Source organism: Bombus fervidus, chromosome 3 (assembly GCF_041682495.2).
Source record: "Bombus fervidus isolate BK054 chromosome 3, iyBomFerv1, whole genome shotgun sequence".
NCBI classification, from domain to species: Eukaryota; Metazoa; Arthropoda; class Insecta; order Hymenoptera; family Apidae; genus Bombus; species Bombus fervidus.
The window spans coordinates 19,984,269-19,998,811 of NC_091519.1; the positions used below are offsets into that span (position 1 = coordinate 19,984,269).

General features: G+C 45.6%; 1 protein-coding gene across 1 annotated transcript in view; it reads left to right on the forward strand.

Moving 5' to 3' along the window:
* The window catches only part of N (neurogenic locus Notch protein), a 182,219-nt gene that overhangs the window by 62,338 nt on the left and 105,338 nt on the right, over nt 1-14,543 (forward strand). Inside the window, exons 3-4 of the mRNA XM_072000845.2 lie at nt 7,424-7,695; nt 10,098-10,293. Coding sequence (XP_071856946.1) covers nt 7,424-7,695; nt 10,098-10,293 — 468 coding nt within the window. The remainder of the gene's footprint in view (nt 1-7,423; nt 7,696-10,097; nt 10,294-14,543) is intronic.

Here is a 14,543-nt window from a genome sequence, read left to right on the forward strand (position 1 = left end):
GCTTCCCTTCGTGATCTCGGCTTCTTGCGCATCTGCTTTTTACTTCGCTCCTTCGAGTAATTCGAGCTCGTGCCAAAAGAAGCCGGGGAATTTGCCGCGGCCGAATGCGCTCGAATTCGATGGTTCCGCTCCCAAATCCGGCCATCTCGCTGACTCTCGCTCGCCAGAAACGTCGTTACCTTTATTCGTTCTCCACCGTTTCTTATTAACCTCCTTCCTGGTCACGTTCTCTTTACCTTTCCCCGTTCGCGGATCTCGCCGCCTCTTTTTTCCCCTTTTCTCTCGGTACGAGAACATCGTCGTGCGCGACAAAAATTCATTTGCCCGTGACGGTCGATATATCCGCGCTGTGACGTTGCACGTTCGAGCTAACACCACCGATCATCCAGTTTCTTACCGTTTCGCGAAAGTCGCAAAATCGTCACGATTTTCGAGATTCTGGTAAAATCCTCGTTTTGCTCGTGCTTGGTTTTCCGTTCCATTTTTTTTTTCGTCTCTCGCTTCCTTACTTTCTATCTCTCGTGCGCGCGATCGACGTTCCCTCCGTTTCTGATCGAACCGGCTACGAACGACGGAAATTCGATTACGGTACTCGAAGAGTTTCCGAGACTAAAACGCGAATCAACTGAAAGGAACGAAGCGATTTCATATAGACGTCCCTTCGATCGAGCACGATATCGAGTAACGAATGTCGGTGATTCGTTGTAGTTTATTCCGGATAAAATGTATCGGCTCGAGGGGAGAGAAATTTACCGTCGTTTGCTGAGGAAAAAAAGCTGAAATAGAATTTTTTTAAGCGAAAGATTCGTTATTACGATTAACGATGTAAAATGAACGCGATGTTCATCGTCAAACGAATAACACCCGTTGTACATTCAGTGTTTTCCAGTTGTTTCGAAATTTATTCTGCTCGAATCGATATCCATACGCTTCGCCCTTTCCCGTAGTTTCAAGTTTCAAGTTTAAATCGACCGTGCCACGTAACGGTAGCGTCTGTCGCTGAATCCTCTCGGAGAAATTTCCATGTTTTTTGACCAATTAAGCGTCGCGTCGCGTCGATCGATCGGCGAATTCGTTCATGACGCGCTGTGCAAAGCCGAATTTCAGATGCCCGTTTAGATAACGTCGCGCGTGGAGAAAAACCGCGAGCCCATTCGTCATGGCCCGACGCGACGAAAGAAAGAAAAAGGCAACGGTAGGGACAGGAGTAAAAGGGTGGGGCGCTGTTGGATTTACGAGGCAATTTTCGGCAAGCGATCCGTTAATTTGCGGACGATACGAGGCGATAAATTGAGGAAAATCGCGGTTATCGATCTTTCTTACGGGATAGCGGTCACGGAGGGAACCAAAGCCGGCACGAGACCCACGGATCTCGTTAATTAATAACCCACGCGTCTTATTAATTGGCCGCGAACCGACTTAACTCGTACATCTCCGGATGTAACTCGACAAATTCTTTTCGCCGAAGCCAAAGCGAAGGAAGTATCGTATTTCGGAAAAAACGTTGTTACCTATTAATGACAAATTGAAATTTATACCGTAGAGTCGACAACTCGATATACGCAACGCGCGTTTGTTCGCGTTAATGAAAGTTTAATTTATCGTGTGAATAGGAGGCGAGAACTAGGAAGAGACCACGGAAATTGACATGGAACCAGCGCGGAGTTTACACTCCCACGTAGCGGGATACATGATTCATCGGCATCCTCTTAATTGTCTTATTTTGTCGAGCGAAAGTAAGCAAAAATTCCGCCGCAGTCTGCTAAATCGACCAACGAACGGAATTACGCGCCACGTGCATTTGATCGCTGACCGATCGCTTTCCACCTGGGCGTGTCTATCGTTCGTGTTTCCTCGAAATTCCTTGTTTGCCCAGAAGATTTTCGGGCCTCGTATTTTACCGCCCATTTAGAACCATTATCTACATCATAACGTCATAACGCGTTAGACGCGAAACATAGGTTCCTTGTTTGACTTATTAGTTAACGCGTACTTGTATAACATACCGCCTACCGTCACTTGTTAACTCTCGACCATTATAATCGATAGTTTTATGATTCGTCTGTTTATAATTTCGATATAATATCAAAGTTGCCGCGAACGATACGTAATTTCAAATTAATATCTACACGTGTCTCTTCTACTGGCTGAAACGAAATATAACAAGGCGCAAAAACAGTGCGATATATGCGTACATTATAATCGCGCGAGTTTTTCAACTTTCCCAACTCTCGCGAGAATTCAAACTCTTTTAAACGGATTGTTACCGCTTTATCGATCATCGATGCTTATTTCGTCTAATTTATCAGACTCGGAGCTGTCAGTCTCGATTTCTACGACATTCGCGCGTAATATAAAAACAAAAAAGCATCGATGACTCTCTAATTTTCCATCATTCGCGAACAAATTGCCGCGTTTCGTCTGGAATTCGGATACAGTGTGTAGCTACCGTCGTAGCTATGCGTAGTGCCGTTGCGAATCTCGAATACAACATCGTGAATCGTTCGTTGTATCGTGAGAATGAACGATCCGATCGATTCGATAGTAGACGCGTATCGTAAAAATGTTTCTCGTGGGATTTTTTATAAATTCTGTAAAGTATAAATTATAAAGCGTGGCTCCTACGAGCTTATCGCCGGTCGTGAATCCCTTATTGTTGGAAGCGACGTTAGAATCGACCAAAACGAAAGGATCGACGGAAGATTGGATCGTGATCGTGCGCGATCCTCGTAATCGAGAGTTTCGTCTAGTTTCGCCTAACTCGTTACAGCATAGAGAATTTAGCATTTCAGAATCAGTAGGAGATCAGCGTCTTCCTATTGTCGCGAAAGATTTTACATCGATCTACATTGATTCCAATTTCTTGCTTCTTCTCACCTAGCATCTCGCAATTTTTTCAACTCAAAGTATACGCGACGTAGCATACAAGAGGGACGCGTAACTGCTAATTGCCAACATCAAACAACAAAGTTCTAACAATCCGATTTGAAACTAATATCCGTGTGTCGATCTTAAACTTTGCGGAAACAAAACTCTGTCGATATATGCATCGATCTAACGAACGAACAGGTGCTTTACATCGTACAAAAATCATCTCTCGGAAAATTATCGTGGCGGAAATCCACGAACGAGACTACCGTACCTTTTCTCGCGAATCAAAGTTCCTCGCAGCGTGTAAGTCTCCGCTTGCCTGCTATTTTCGCGTAAACGTCGCGCAAAGCGCGATCGATCTGGTATCGACGGCTATTCATCGTGCTTCCGCCATAATTCTCTGTTCCCGGTTGTTGGTCGCAGCAGAGACAGCGACATATCGGTTCGAGACATTCCGCTCGTGTGTATACAATTTACGGTTCACGGTTTCCAGTTTACGGTTCACGGTTTACAGTTTACAGTTTACGGTTTACAGTCTACGGTCTACGGTCTACAGTCTTACAGTCTAGAATCTACTGTTTACAGTTTACAGTTTACAGTTTAGAGAGCGATGGCAAGCTCTGGATGGCGATTCCGCAGCAAATACAAGTCGTCCTTCCGTTCTTCCATCCGCGAGATTTTCTTGCTCGTGGACGCGTACGATCGATCCTTATGGGCCGAACCGCGATCTCGCCACATATAGAAACCCGAACGAAGAAAGGGGAATCCGGGAGAAACGCTTCGAGCACGAAGAACACCTGGGTACGCGGTCCTTTACGGTTTCAATTAATTCCTCTCTGCGGTTTTCTTTTTCGTCCGCTCTTCTTCTTTTCCTTCCTCCTACCGAGAAATAAAAGAAATCGCCAGCAAGTGATCAAACATTTGCAGTCAAGACGAAAGAAATGCTTTGGTATTTGATAAAAGCGAACGTTTCGAGAGCGGACAACTCGATGATCACGTGGTTAGGCAAAAATCTCGATCGTCCGTCGATCGATGATCTCTCTTCGAGCAACTAACTTTTGGTATTCGCGAAAATTTCTACTTTCGACTTTCGATAAAATACCTGGGATCCTTTTTTATTTTCCAATGGTAATAACGAATATTACGCTAAAAGCTAAGAATTATTTTTACAGTTTTATATAACGTTTGGCTCGAATTTTTCCTCCGACGCCGTAGATTACATTATGGTTTCGTAAATTTTTAAATCTTTTACGATTGCAAAAGATCGGTGCGAAAACACGAAATAGATTCTTTCCCATTCGCGGAATCGCCTTAATTCCTTCTTATATTTTTATAATCTTATATGTTTACGATCTTTAAACGACACTTGGCGTTTGTACTCTCTGATTAACCGATTATCTATTCAACTAGAGATTCGATTTCGTTCCATCGATTTCAGTCGATTAAGCCGAAAAGCTTGGTAAATCGAATTTTAATTCCAAATATTCGCTTAAGTTACCGGGAAATGTTTAAAAAATTGTTCGGTTTTCGACGTACCTTCGTTTCGCCGGATAGATAGAGTCTGATTATCGCGCCGATAATACCAACTTTAACGAGTGTACGCGTTTATGCCTCGTAGATTGCGATTGATACGCGTTATGCGCACGCACGTCGAGCGAAATAAATCTTGTTGGGTGTCGTGAAGCTGCCTGGATACATCCACGTTGCCCATTATAATTATCAGAGAGAATGGTCAACCATAAAGTGGCTTCGTTTTATCTTCTCTCGAACAACGTTGCTCCCTCCGAGAAGCACAAAGCAGAATGACGATACTACTGGACTGGACGGAACTTTACTGCCCGTCGAGTCCCTGATTGATACATGCTGCGCGTACACACCGTTCTTTGATGCAATCATATTCGCTTGTAGATGTAGACGTAAATGTAGACCTAAATGTAGATGTAGATATAGATGTAGATGTAGATGTAGATGTAAATACACGTAAACACACGCAAACACACGCGAGGCAACAGTAGCGTACTCGTTCGACCAGTGACACGTTGTTAATCCCACGCTTCCACAATTATTCGTAAAATGTAACGACAATTTGTCAGAGATAAAACGGTATCGTCCCGTGTCGGAAGAAGTTGAAACGCTTGCTCGTTCGAAACAAGGTTCGGCTAAAAAATCGGACAAACGTAAATAAATATTTCGACGTTATCGTCTTGTCTATAGAACGCGTCTAGTTGGCAAGCGACGGGGAACGCGCATTTTCGCTAAATCATAGGACGCGTGCGTCCCACATTCGTTAATAAAGTACACGATAGTGTAATTACAGTGTACTTGACACGATATCGTAGCGAGACGGCTGCGATCGTACCGGTTAGATCAGCAGAGTACATAATATAAAATAAACATTCTACTTTACACAGTGCTACGTAAAAGATAATTTTATCGTTCCGATACAATTTATTTGGTAATTTCACAATTTTGTGAAAAAATATGGTATTCGGTCGAGTTTTCGTTTATCTCAAAAAAGAATGGTGGTATCCGTAAGAAGAATACGATACGACAAAGATCGTTCCCTTTTCCACGCGATACGAGAATTTCGAGGATTTGGCGGCTCGTTTTAACGTTAAACGCACGCTTTTTCCGAACAACGGTTAAACGCAAGACGAAGAAAGTACGGTGAAAAGATTGGATCGAATGTAATAAGAAACGAGAAATCGGTCGTTTCGAAGCGCATTACAACTGCGTGGTAAACTACGCAATCTCTCACTTACCTATCTAGAAAACGTAAAAACGAAAAGTTGCACGAGCAACTCGATTCTCTCTAAAATAACGTGTCCCTTAGGATGTAGACGATGATACGTATACGCGATACATATACGTATACAAGGTTTTTCTAGTCGGTGGTGAGTACCGTGGTGGGTACCGCGTTCGTTTCGTTACGTTCCTGGCTAGCTTGGAAGGGAATATTCACGGATAGAAGTCAATAAATCCAAGCGATGACGCTCAACGTGGCCTGCTGCTGGCTGGACCGGACCGGTAGTCGAGAAGAAACTCGCTGCCGGCGAATAATGGCCGTGGAATCGTCGCTTCCGTTTATAGAGATACCGGCTGCGCGGCCTTCTAAGCGCTCGCATACGCGATATCCTCGATGCAAGAAGTCGGCGGAGAAGTTGCGCGTGAACCAACTTGCGACCAGCTGCACTCTTCACAACAGCGACTCGTTTTACCGAGAGTTCCGTTGGTCGACGCAAGTAAGATCGGGAACGATGCCGGATAAAAGTCGAATTTTAGAAAGTAATAAGAAAGAGCGCTTACGAGCACGAATATTCTCGATGGTTGATCTCGAATCGACGAAGCATCGACAAATGTAATTTTACCTTAATATCTAAATAAATTAATACGGCGTTTTATTATATCGCGATACGATATTATATCGTTGTAAGCGCGCAGAATGCGAAGAACGAGGTTAACGCGTAAACTCGGCGCGGATAACGATACGCGATCAACCTAAGCCGGATACGTTTTATCTCGTTTGAATAACTCGAATAACGTACGACTGAGATCGAATACGAATTCCATGCCACGCGAAGCAAAGAAACTGCAATTCCGTCACATTCTACGGTCGAGGTGAGCGAGTCGTTCTGCTCGGTAACAACTCGCTCCAATTTGTCGAGTGTCCTTAGAAAATACCAAGGGAATATTCGATTGGATCGAACCAGTCGGACGAACGTGTACTCGATTCATCGGAGAAAAATTCTCTTCTGATCGCGCGCAACGACCAAAGCAGGCGCTAGTTACCCTTAAGGAGACTCGTTTCTCGGTTCTTCCTATCGACGGTTTCTCGCGAAACCGAGTCCGATCCATCAGGGAACACGATGCGAGTTCTCGAACCAACGATCGTTGCGAACCGGTAGAAAGAAAGGCGTTTCTTTATAAAGCGTTTATTCTCTGCAGGACGTTGCGCCGTTTCAACTTTACCTTTCCGGATCGCGTCGCAGCCAACGACCCTCGTGGAAAGCTCGTGAAACGTTTTGCGGTTTCTTTAGGGTTATCCTGGCGAGATTTTACAGTTGGCTTCCTGCCGACGGAAGCGAACGATTACGCGAAATAATAAAGGAAAGGTTTAATTAGGGGCTGCGGAGAAAGAAACGGAATGCGTGCAGTTACAGTTCGCCAAGATGAAAGCGTTTCCGCGAATAGAGCCGACTTTTACGACAGTTTCGGTAGAGCGCGCGGGCGTGGGCGCCGAGATATAACCTTAAATTCGTGCTTGCGGGATGTAACTTGTAAGTTGGCACGAACGATCGCGAGAGCTCTTCCGTTTTCCAAACCTTTCTTCGGTTCTTATTGCTTTTCTTCTTTTCTTCTTTTCTTCTTTTCTTCTTTTCTTCTTCGCCCTTCGGTCTCGCAGATCGACGCCTTCGAGCAAAAGATTCGCCCTTCTTTCATCGTAGATCGTTCCTTCTAAAAATAACAATTCGTATCGATATACCGGCGAACAACAAAATCTCCACGTCTATCCGCAACTTTGCTAATGCATATTATTTTTACGCTGTTACAGATGCACGTCGAAATACGTGGGAGAGTACTGTCAACATCTGAACCCGTGCCACACGGGACCACGCTGTCAGAACGGTGGTTCGTGCAGGGTGAAGGAAAGTAGCGGGGGTGGTACACCTTCGTTTACCTGTTCCTGTCCTGTCGGATTTACCGCGAGCCTGTGCGAGATACCCATCGAGAACGCGTGCGACTCATCTCCGTGTTTGAACGGTGCCACTTGCAATCTGAAATCGCTCCATGAGTACGTTTGCACCTGTGCCACTGGATACACCGGTAAGGATCTCTTAGTAATTTCGTTACTCTAAATCGACATAAAAAAAAGAAAAAAAGAACTGACACGGCGCGTCGCGACGTAACGAAACGGCAGAAAAAGAGTTGTACGCGTTATTTTTTTCCAACAACTTTACAGAGTAGGCTTCGCACGTTTATCGTGGTACAATTATTTCGCATACGCGTTGATTATAGCGTATACCGTTGAAACGTTAAACGTGACGTTAAAACGATATACGGTAATCGAGTTTAAATTTAGATTGGGAAACGCGCTTCGAGCGACGCTCGATCGAAATAGCTTGAAAACAAACGTGAATCCAAATAAACGCGTTCTATGTGGTAATAAAAATTGAAATTACGATTAGCCGTAAAAAAAGAAAAAGGAAATTTAGAAAATAGGACGCGATATGTGAAACGACAAAAACGACGTGATAACCGGTGTTCGCATTGTCCTTTGCATCGATAGGACGGAAACGGTACCAAGAACGAAGGATCGGTAGCGGCCGACGCCCGCCAAGCTGGAGCGAGTTCGTATTACCGAGAGAGATTGACAAAGTAAAACGAATGGAACGAACAGCGGCGGTGAATCGCAGGCACCTTACGCGTACTTACTTACGTAAAGGGTCGTCGATGAACCGATCGAGGAGATAACCGCGGTAGTCGATGCGTTCAAAGGTATTCGTGCGTCGGGTTCTTCCTCTGCAGAAACACGCGAGAGAAGTTGGATTCGTTGGCGAATTTGTTCGCATGGCGGAAGTTTCGATGCGTAGCCAAACGAGTATTTTTTATGGGCCGGCTTTACGCAGGCGCACGTGCTCTCTTGACAAATTCGTAACGATGTAAGAAGGAGAAAGAAAAACGAGGACGAAAGAAGAGGAAGGGAAGAAGGAAGAAAAGGAGAAGCTTGTGCCAGCCGGATAATTGGCGGAGAGCGATACAGCGTTTCGCCGCGGCGGTACCTTTGGGCCAGTGGTTCTCACATTTAAACTACCAATTGTCCTGCTTTCTATCTTTAACGTTAGTCTTATTTTATCATCGTCGTATTATATTATTCGTATCGGCAAAGTGAAGTTAGCGGTCAGTAATTGGTAAAATTAGTAAAATTCGCGAGATATTCTGAACGGAACGCAAAAAGGTTACGGCGAATGGGGTAAACAAATTAGGAGATGCGAAGAATATATTGGATTCTTTTCGTTACTTTCGTCTCGACGATGGCACGTTATTCCTTGTTAACGCGAAATCGTCGGAGAACCATCGAGTTCTTTGCTAGCGAGTGCGCGAGATCGCGCGCAGATCCAGAGGCAAAGACATCTTAGATTCGGCGGAACGACGAACGGCGACTCTGGTAATTAATTTCGCTAAGCGATGACCTTCGACAGCGGAGGAATAAGATTTTACGTAGATAGCAGGACTTTGTCACCGTCGTCGTCCCACCTTCTCAAACGATATCTCTCTTCTCGACCGGAAGCGAACCTCGGCACGAGCGATTCGTAAAATCGTGGTAAACGTATTTTAGCATCGAGTGATATTCGATTTCTCGATACGTACGCGTATCTGAGCGGTACCGTTCGAGTTTTTGCTTATTTCCGTACGATATACGCGTTTCGCGCTATTGCAGCGTAGTTGGCCATTCTCTCTTAAATCTTTGCGTTGTCAAGCTGTTGTTACGTCGTAAGCTTTCACGTGCATACGTTATACGTTTAAATTCTCGCATTCTCGCGTACATTCTTACACAGATACGTACCTCTGCGTAACGCATTTGGTCGTGACGGGGTTGATCCATACTCGTACGGCAGGATGGAACGCACCCCTCGGCCTTCGTCCTCCCTTTCGCTCCCCTTCGCTCCCCTTTTATTCGATTCTTCTTCGGCTCCGTCTATTCGCTAGCAGCTGCCAGCGAGCCTTCGTTATCCGTTTTACTTAACGATTCGAACATGGGATTTCTGTGCAAGTACGCGAAGAAACGCTTTCGAAATGAGCAGAAAGCTTCGCGTGACTGTACGTCTGTTATTTCTCTACGGGCTGCCTAAAACTTATATACTTAATATATAAAACTATATACGTAACACGTACAGCGTAGAGGGTGATCTATGGTATTTAAAGTATCAAAAAGCATGGAAAGTCAGAAACGCTTACCTATATTTAATAGTATCGTTATATCTGCGCGAAAATATAGAAAAATGTACAAAGTAATCGTAATATATCGACGTTTACGGTAGATCAACAGCGGCTGTAATACAACGTGTTACTCCGGCTTTAAAATACGTGCGAATATATCGTTAACGACACGATCTTTTCGCAATTCGATTTACAGAGTTCGGTGAAGATTTCCGTACGCCGTTCAAAGTGTAAAAGGCTCGTCGTGTATGTCTACCATTCGTTCTTTTTTACTCTGTGTGTTCCAGGCGAGCACTGCGAACGACAAGACCACTGCGCCTCGTCGCCTTGTCGAAACGGGGCCGAGTGTCTGTCGCTGGAGGACAGCTACAAGTGCACGTGTGCACCCGGCTTTACGGGGCCGAATTGCGCGGACGACATCGACGAATGCGACAGGAACCCGTGCAGACATGGCTCCTGCAAGAACATTCACGGATCGTACAAGTAAGTCGAACGACATCGTTAACGGTCCCTTCCCCATACTTTACCTATCTTCTTTCAACGTAAATTGCGCTCTCGCCCTTTTCCATGAAACTACTACGACGCGACTCGATTTCCCGCTAACCTATTCGACGATTTCATCGGTCCTCCTTCCTCCCGTCTGCATCTCTCTCGCTCGTTCGATCAGCAGGACCAGGCCGATGCGCATCGTGGCAACTACGTACTCGACATAAACTTTTATCACCGTTTCGTCGGATCGTGTTATCCCATCGAAGCTCTCCTATAGCTTCGAACGGTCGAGCGAAACTCGAGTTACGCGATCGAGAAATCGGTTTTGCTTTTTAATACGTATACGGGCGCGCTACGTTTAACGTTATATTTACGTTCGATTTTCGCTCGTGAAATTCTGTCTACGCTTGCTACAAAATTGCGCATGATTTCGGTAATTTAACGACGAAACGGTTATTGCTGTTACAGTTTCAAGATATAGTACCGCGCGAGCGTACCGAAATAAGTAAATAATTAAGCTTGCACGCAAGAGCGTGTTATACGATTACGATATACATATGTACTTGTATATTTTACGTTTACGACAAATAAGACGGTAGAACACTGAAGTTAGCACGATGAAAAGGAAAAGAGAAAAAAGAAGGGGTTGCGGAAAAGAAACGAGCTGGCCAAAAACTGGTTCCACCGGGTAACTTAAGGCCCGGCGGCCGCGGCGCGGCGCGGAGAACATAAATCCGCGCTTTGTTGAGATCGAGTCGAGATTAATCGAGACCGGAGTCGAGTTGATCGCGCGAGAGCAGATAATGTCGCTGGGTGCAACGTTGTATCGAATTATATCAACTGGTGGACGCGGATGGTTCCGAGTGTGCACGCCGTAGTGTCCACGTTTTCGTTTCCTTCGTCGGGAAGAGACGCGAAACGGGCGGTTTCGTCGACCGAGCGAAATCGTATTCTCGTCCAGGTTGCGATCGCCTTTCTAGCTTTTCTATCGCGATTTCGATCGAGACGTACCGAACGCGCGCACCCGTTGCAGTTACCCGTTACGGTCTCCGACAACGAGGCTCGATGCAAACGACTACGCACGTACGAAGAAATAGACAGGATTAATTTCGTTGCGTGTAGATTTCTTGCTTCGCTCTCTGAAAAAATGGAAAGATCGACGAATATTCGGAAACGTTTTACGCGGCTTAACCTCGCTACCCGTTTCGGTCGTAGTTTTACTACTACGCTTACTACCTCTCGGGATATCGATACCTTCTTGAAAAGTCTATCTCGGCAGCTTTGCAGAGGCAATATCGCGTCGGCATCGCTCGCCCGTAATCGCAGAAGCGAGGATGTATTCGCGCCACCGCGATATTGGCTTACGTAGAATACGGCAAAGGGAGGAGAAAGAAAGCGACGTTAATGCCGGCGCGCACCCTTAATTGAACGGTATCTGGTTAACACGGACGAGGCAAACTTATACTTGGATAGAAATAATCGAGCTTTAGCCGGCTAATAAATATCGGCGAGGGGTTAATCGCACCGCTACCCAATAATTCCGTTTAACGTCGTTAATCCGCCTCTGCCTGTAGAGCGTAGACCCCTGTAACCTTTCCTCGCCAGGGATAGTTAACGCCGCATATATGCATCGACGTACGCGTATCCCATTTAGTCGCGGCATTAAACCTGTCTCTCTCGGTACCTTGCCAGTCTGCAACCGTGTCCACAAGAATTATATTATTTATCCGATATTTTAATATTTTCGTATCTTACCACTATCGTCTCTCTCTCTCTCTCTCTCTTTCTTCCATTCTCTCCCATTCTTCCATTCTTCCATTCTTCCCGCCTTCTTTCGTCGCTGTCGCCTCTACAACCCTTTGCTCCGCCTTTCTCCGTCCACCGATCCGATCCCTCTTGCGCTCGAGAAGCAATAACGTTCAATTGGCTCTAATAAAGACTTTGACGTGGCGTGCCTGACCGCCAGGTGGTGCTGGCCGAAGCTGCTATGTTATTAAATAGTTAGGTTGAATCGGTGGCCGAGCATTTCGCCACGTCGACGACAGGCGCTCGATCGACCGACTCGATCGACTCGCGATAAATAATCGAATCCCATCTACGAAACATCCGATATCGCTAACGTATAATAATTATTTTAATTCGTACAAGTCGCTTATGCAAGTTGTCCGCGGTAACGATCAAACTGAAATCTCGCATTTCTAACATTCGAGAAGCCATTCTCGCGGCTTGCGATCACTGTCCGCTACCGCTACCACTACACGGCAAACTACGTGCGAGAAAGTGCACGCGGTTGGCTGAGTCTGTACGCGTGCTCGCTGCTCAGGGCAGGATGTGATTTATGAAACGATCTGCTTGAAGTAGAATTTAATTGAGCGGAGGCGAGGGAAAAGGAAGGCCACGTGGACCGACGTTCCTTAACCTTCTAACCCGACGCGACGATGAATCCGCAACGGATCTTAATAAATTACGGCCTCCGCAGCAATTTCGAACGTCGCTGCGATTGACCTCGCAGGGTTCGTTTCTTTCCAGCTTCCAGCCGAAACTCGCGTCTGGATCCCGCCTTCTCGTATCCCGGAATGCGTCCACGTTTCTCCTCTTCGTCTTGTTCCCGAATCAACGAACACAGATTCGATCGTCATCCCAACATCTCTTCCTCTCCGAAAACTTTTCCCTCTACCCTTCCAAATTTTCTCCGCTCCTGCGATACGTACATATTTCCGTATGGTACGAGCTTCGGCTTAACCAACGACAAATTAGTTGGTAACGACGCGAATTACGCGATTTCGATCAAATTACGATAAATAGCAAATAGATCGGATAGATCTTGAGATATATTTTCTCGTACAAAGACGTATAAAAACGTGCAAAAGATTACTATTTCGTTCGGGATATTGGACTGTAAGGAATCCATAGATATCAATTCTATCGCAATCCCTTAAATTTAAGCAACAGCGTTAACCGCTACGATCGACCGTTTTGTCTCGAGTTGCCGATTAATCGACGAACAATTTTTTTCACGCTCGAGAGCAGAAAGTTAAAGGCGACCGCGATCGACTATGCGATCTATGTTAATGCCAGAGAGATGAAAATCTGTCGCGCGGTTGTTGTCAACCTTGAAACCGAAGCAGAAAAAGAAAGTGATCTAACGAAGAGGCGTTGGCGTTCTCACAGCCTCGCTCTACGTTCCGACCGTCTCCATCGATCTCCACCGCCGGATGCCACGCGACTTTACTTTCGTAATATCGTCCTATCCATAGGTTGCGTGGAGGTGTGCCCGTGGTCGTGTCACGTAGCAAAGTCTGGCCTACCAACGATTCACGAACGTTGGTCAACGTCTCGGCTTTCGAGTCGTTTCCACGGAATAAAGGAAGCCTTAGACGAGGTCAATCGGGTCTGTTTCTCTCGTGGAAACGGAGCACGAAAGAGCAGAGAATAAAGAAGGACGGTGTAGAAATAAGGATCTCGAGCGATTCGAGGAACCCGTTTCTTGGCCGCGACACCGACCGCCGCCCGATAACTACGTGCCTCGAATGCGGATGCGCGGCATTTTCAAATTTCGCCCGACTACGCGCTCGCCTAGGCCGCGTCACCAGCATCTTTTTCCACCATCGAGGACCTTTGTCTATCCGAAGAAAATATGGAGACGTTGAAAACGTTCAACCTGGGTTGTCGCATTATCAACGGTGTTGATACGCATCGAGGAGACGGGCACTCGGATTTTTCGAACATGTTCGCTGGAATTCTTCTCCGGAGGTCCATTACGTGCTTCGAGTACGAGAGTATCAACGTGTATGTAAAACGAGCGTAAAGTAATGCGACCAGTTTTGCCTGTCTATTTTACCGAGATATTGAAAATTTGCCTTTCGTTCGTCCGTCTCCTCTCCTATAATCGCTTTATCGCGAATAGTCTTGCTCCGTACAGAATTACACGTGAAATCGTATTTAAACGTAATTCAAAGGTATACCAGTGATTTATGCTAATTTTCGCTAACGATATAGCGGAACGATATAGAAATTTGTCCGAAATATGTAACAGTAACACGTATCCGTTCGCACCTTGATGCGTATTTCGACTAAACAAGAGCTGCGTATATCGGCGAGAGAAGTTGAACGCGTGAGATTAATCGTGTAAAACTCGATCGAGCTGTCAAGGTTAAATTCCGTTGCCTTTTTTTCCAGTCTTTTTAGAGAATGGATGATGCAAACGAGCTTATATTCTCCTTTTTTCGAGGACGATCGTGGAA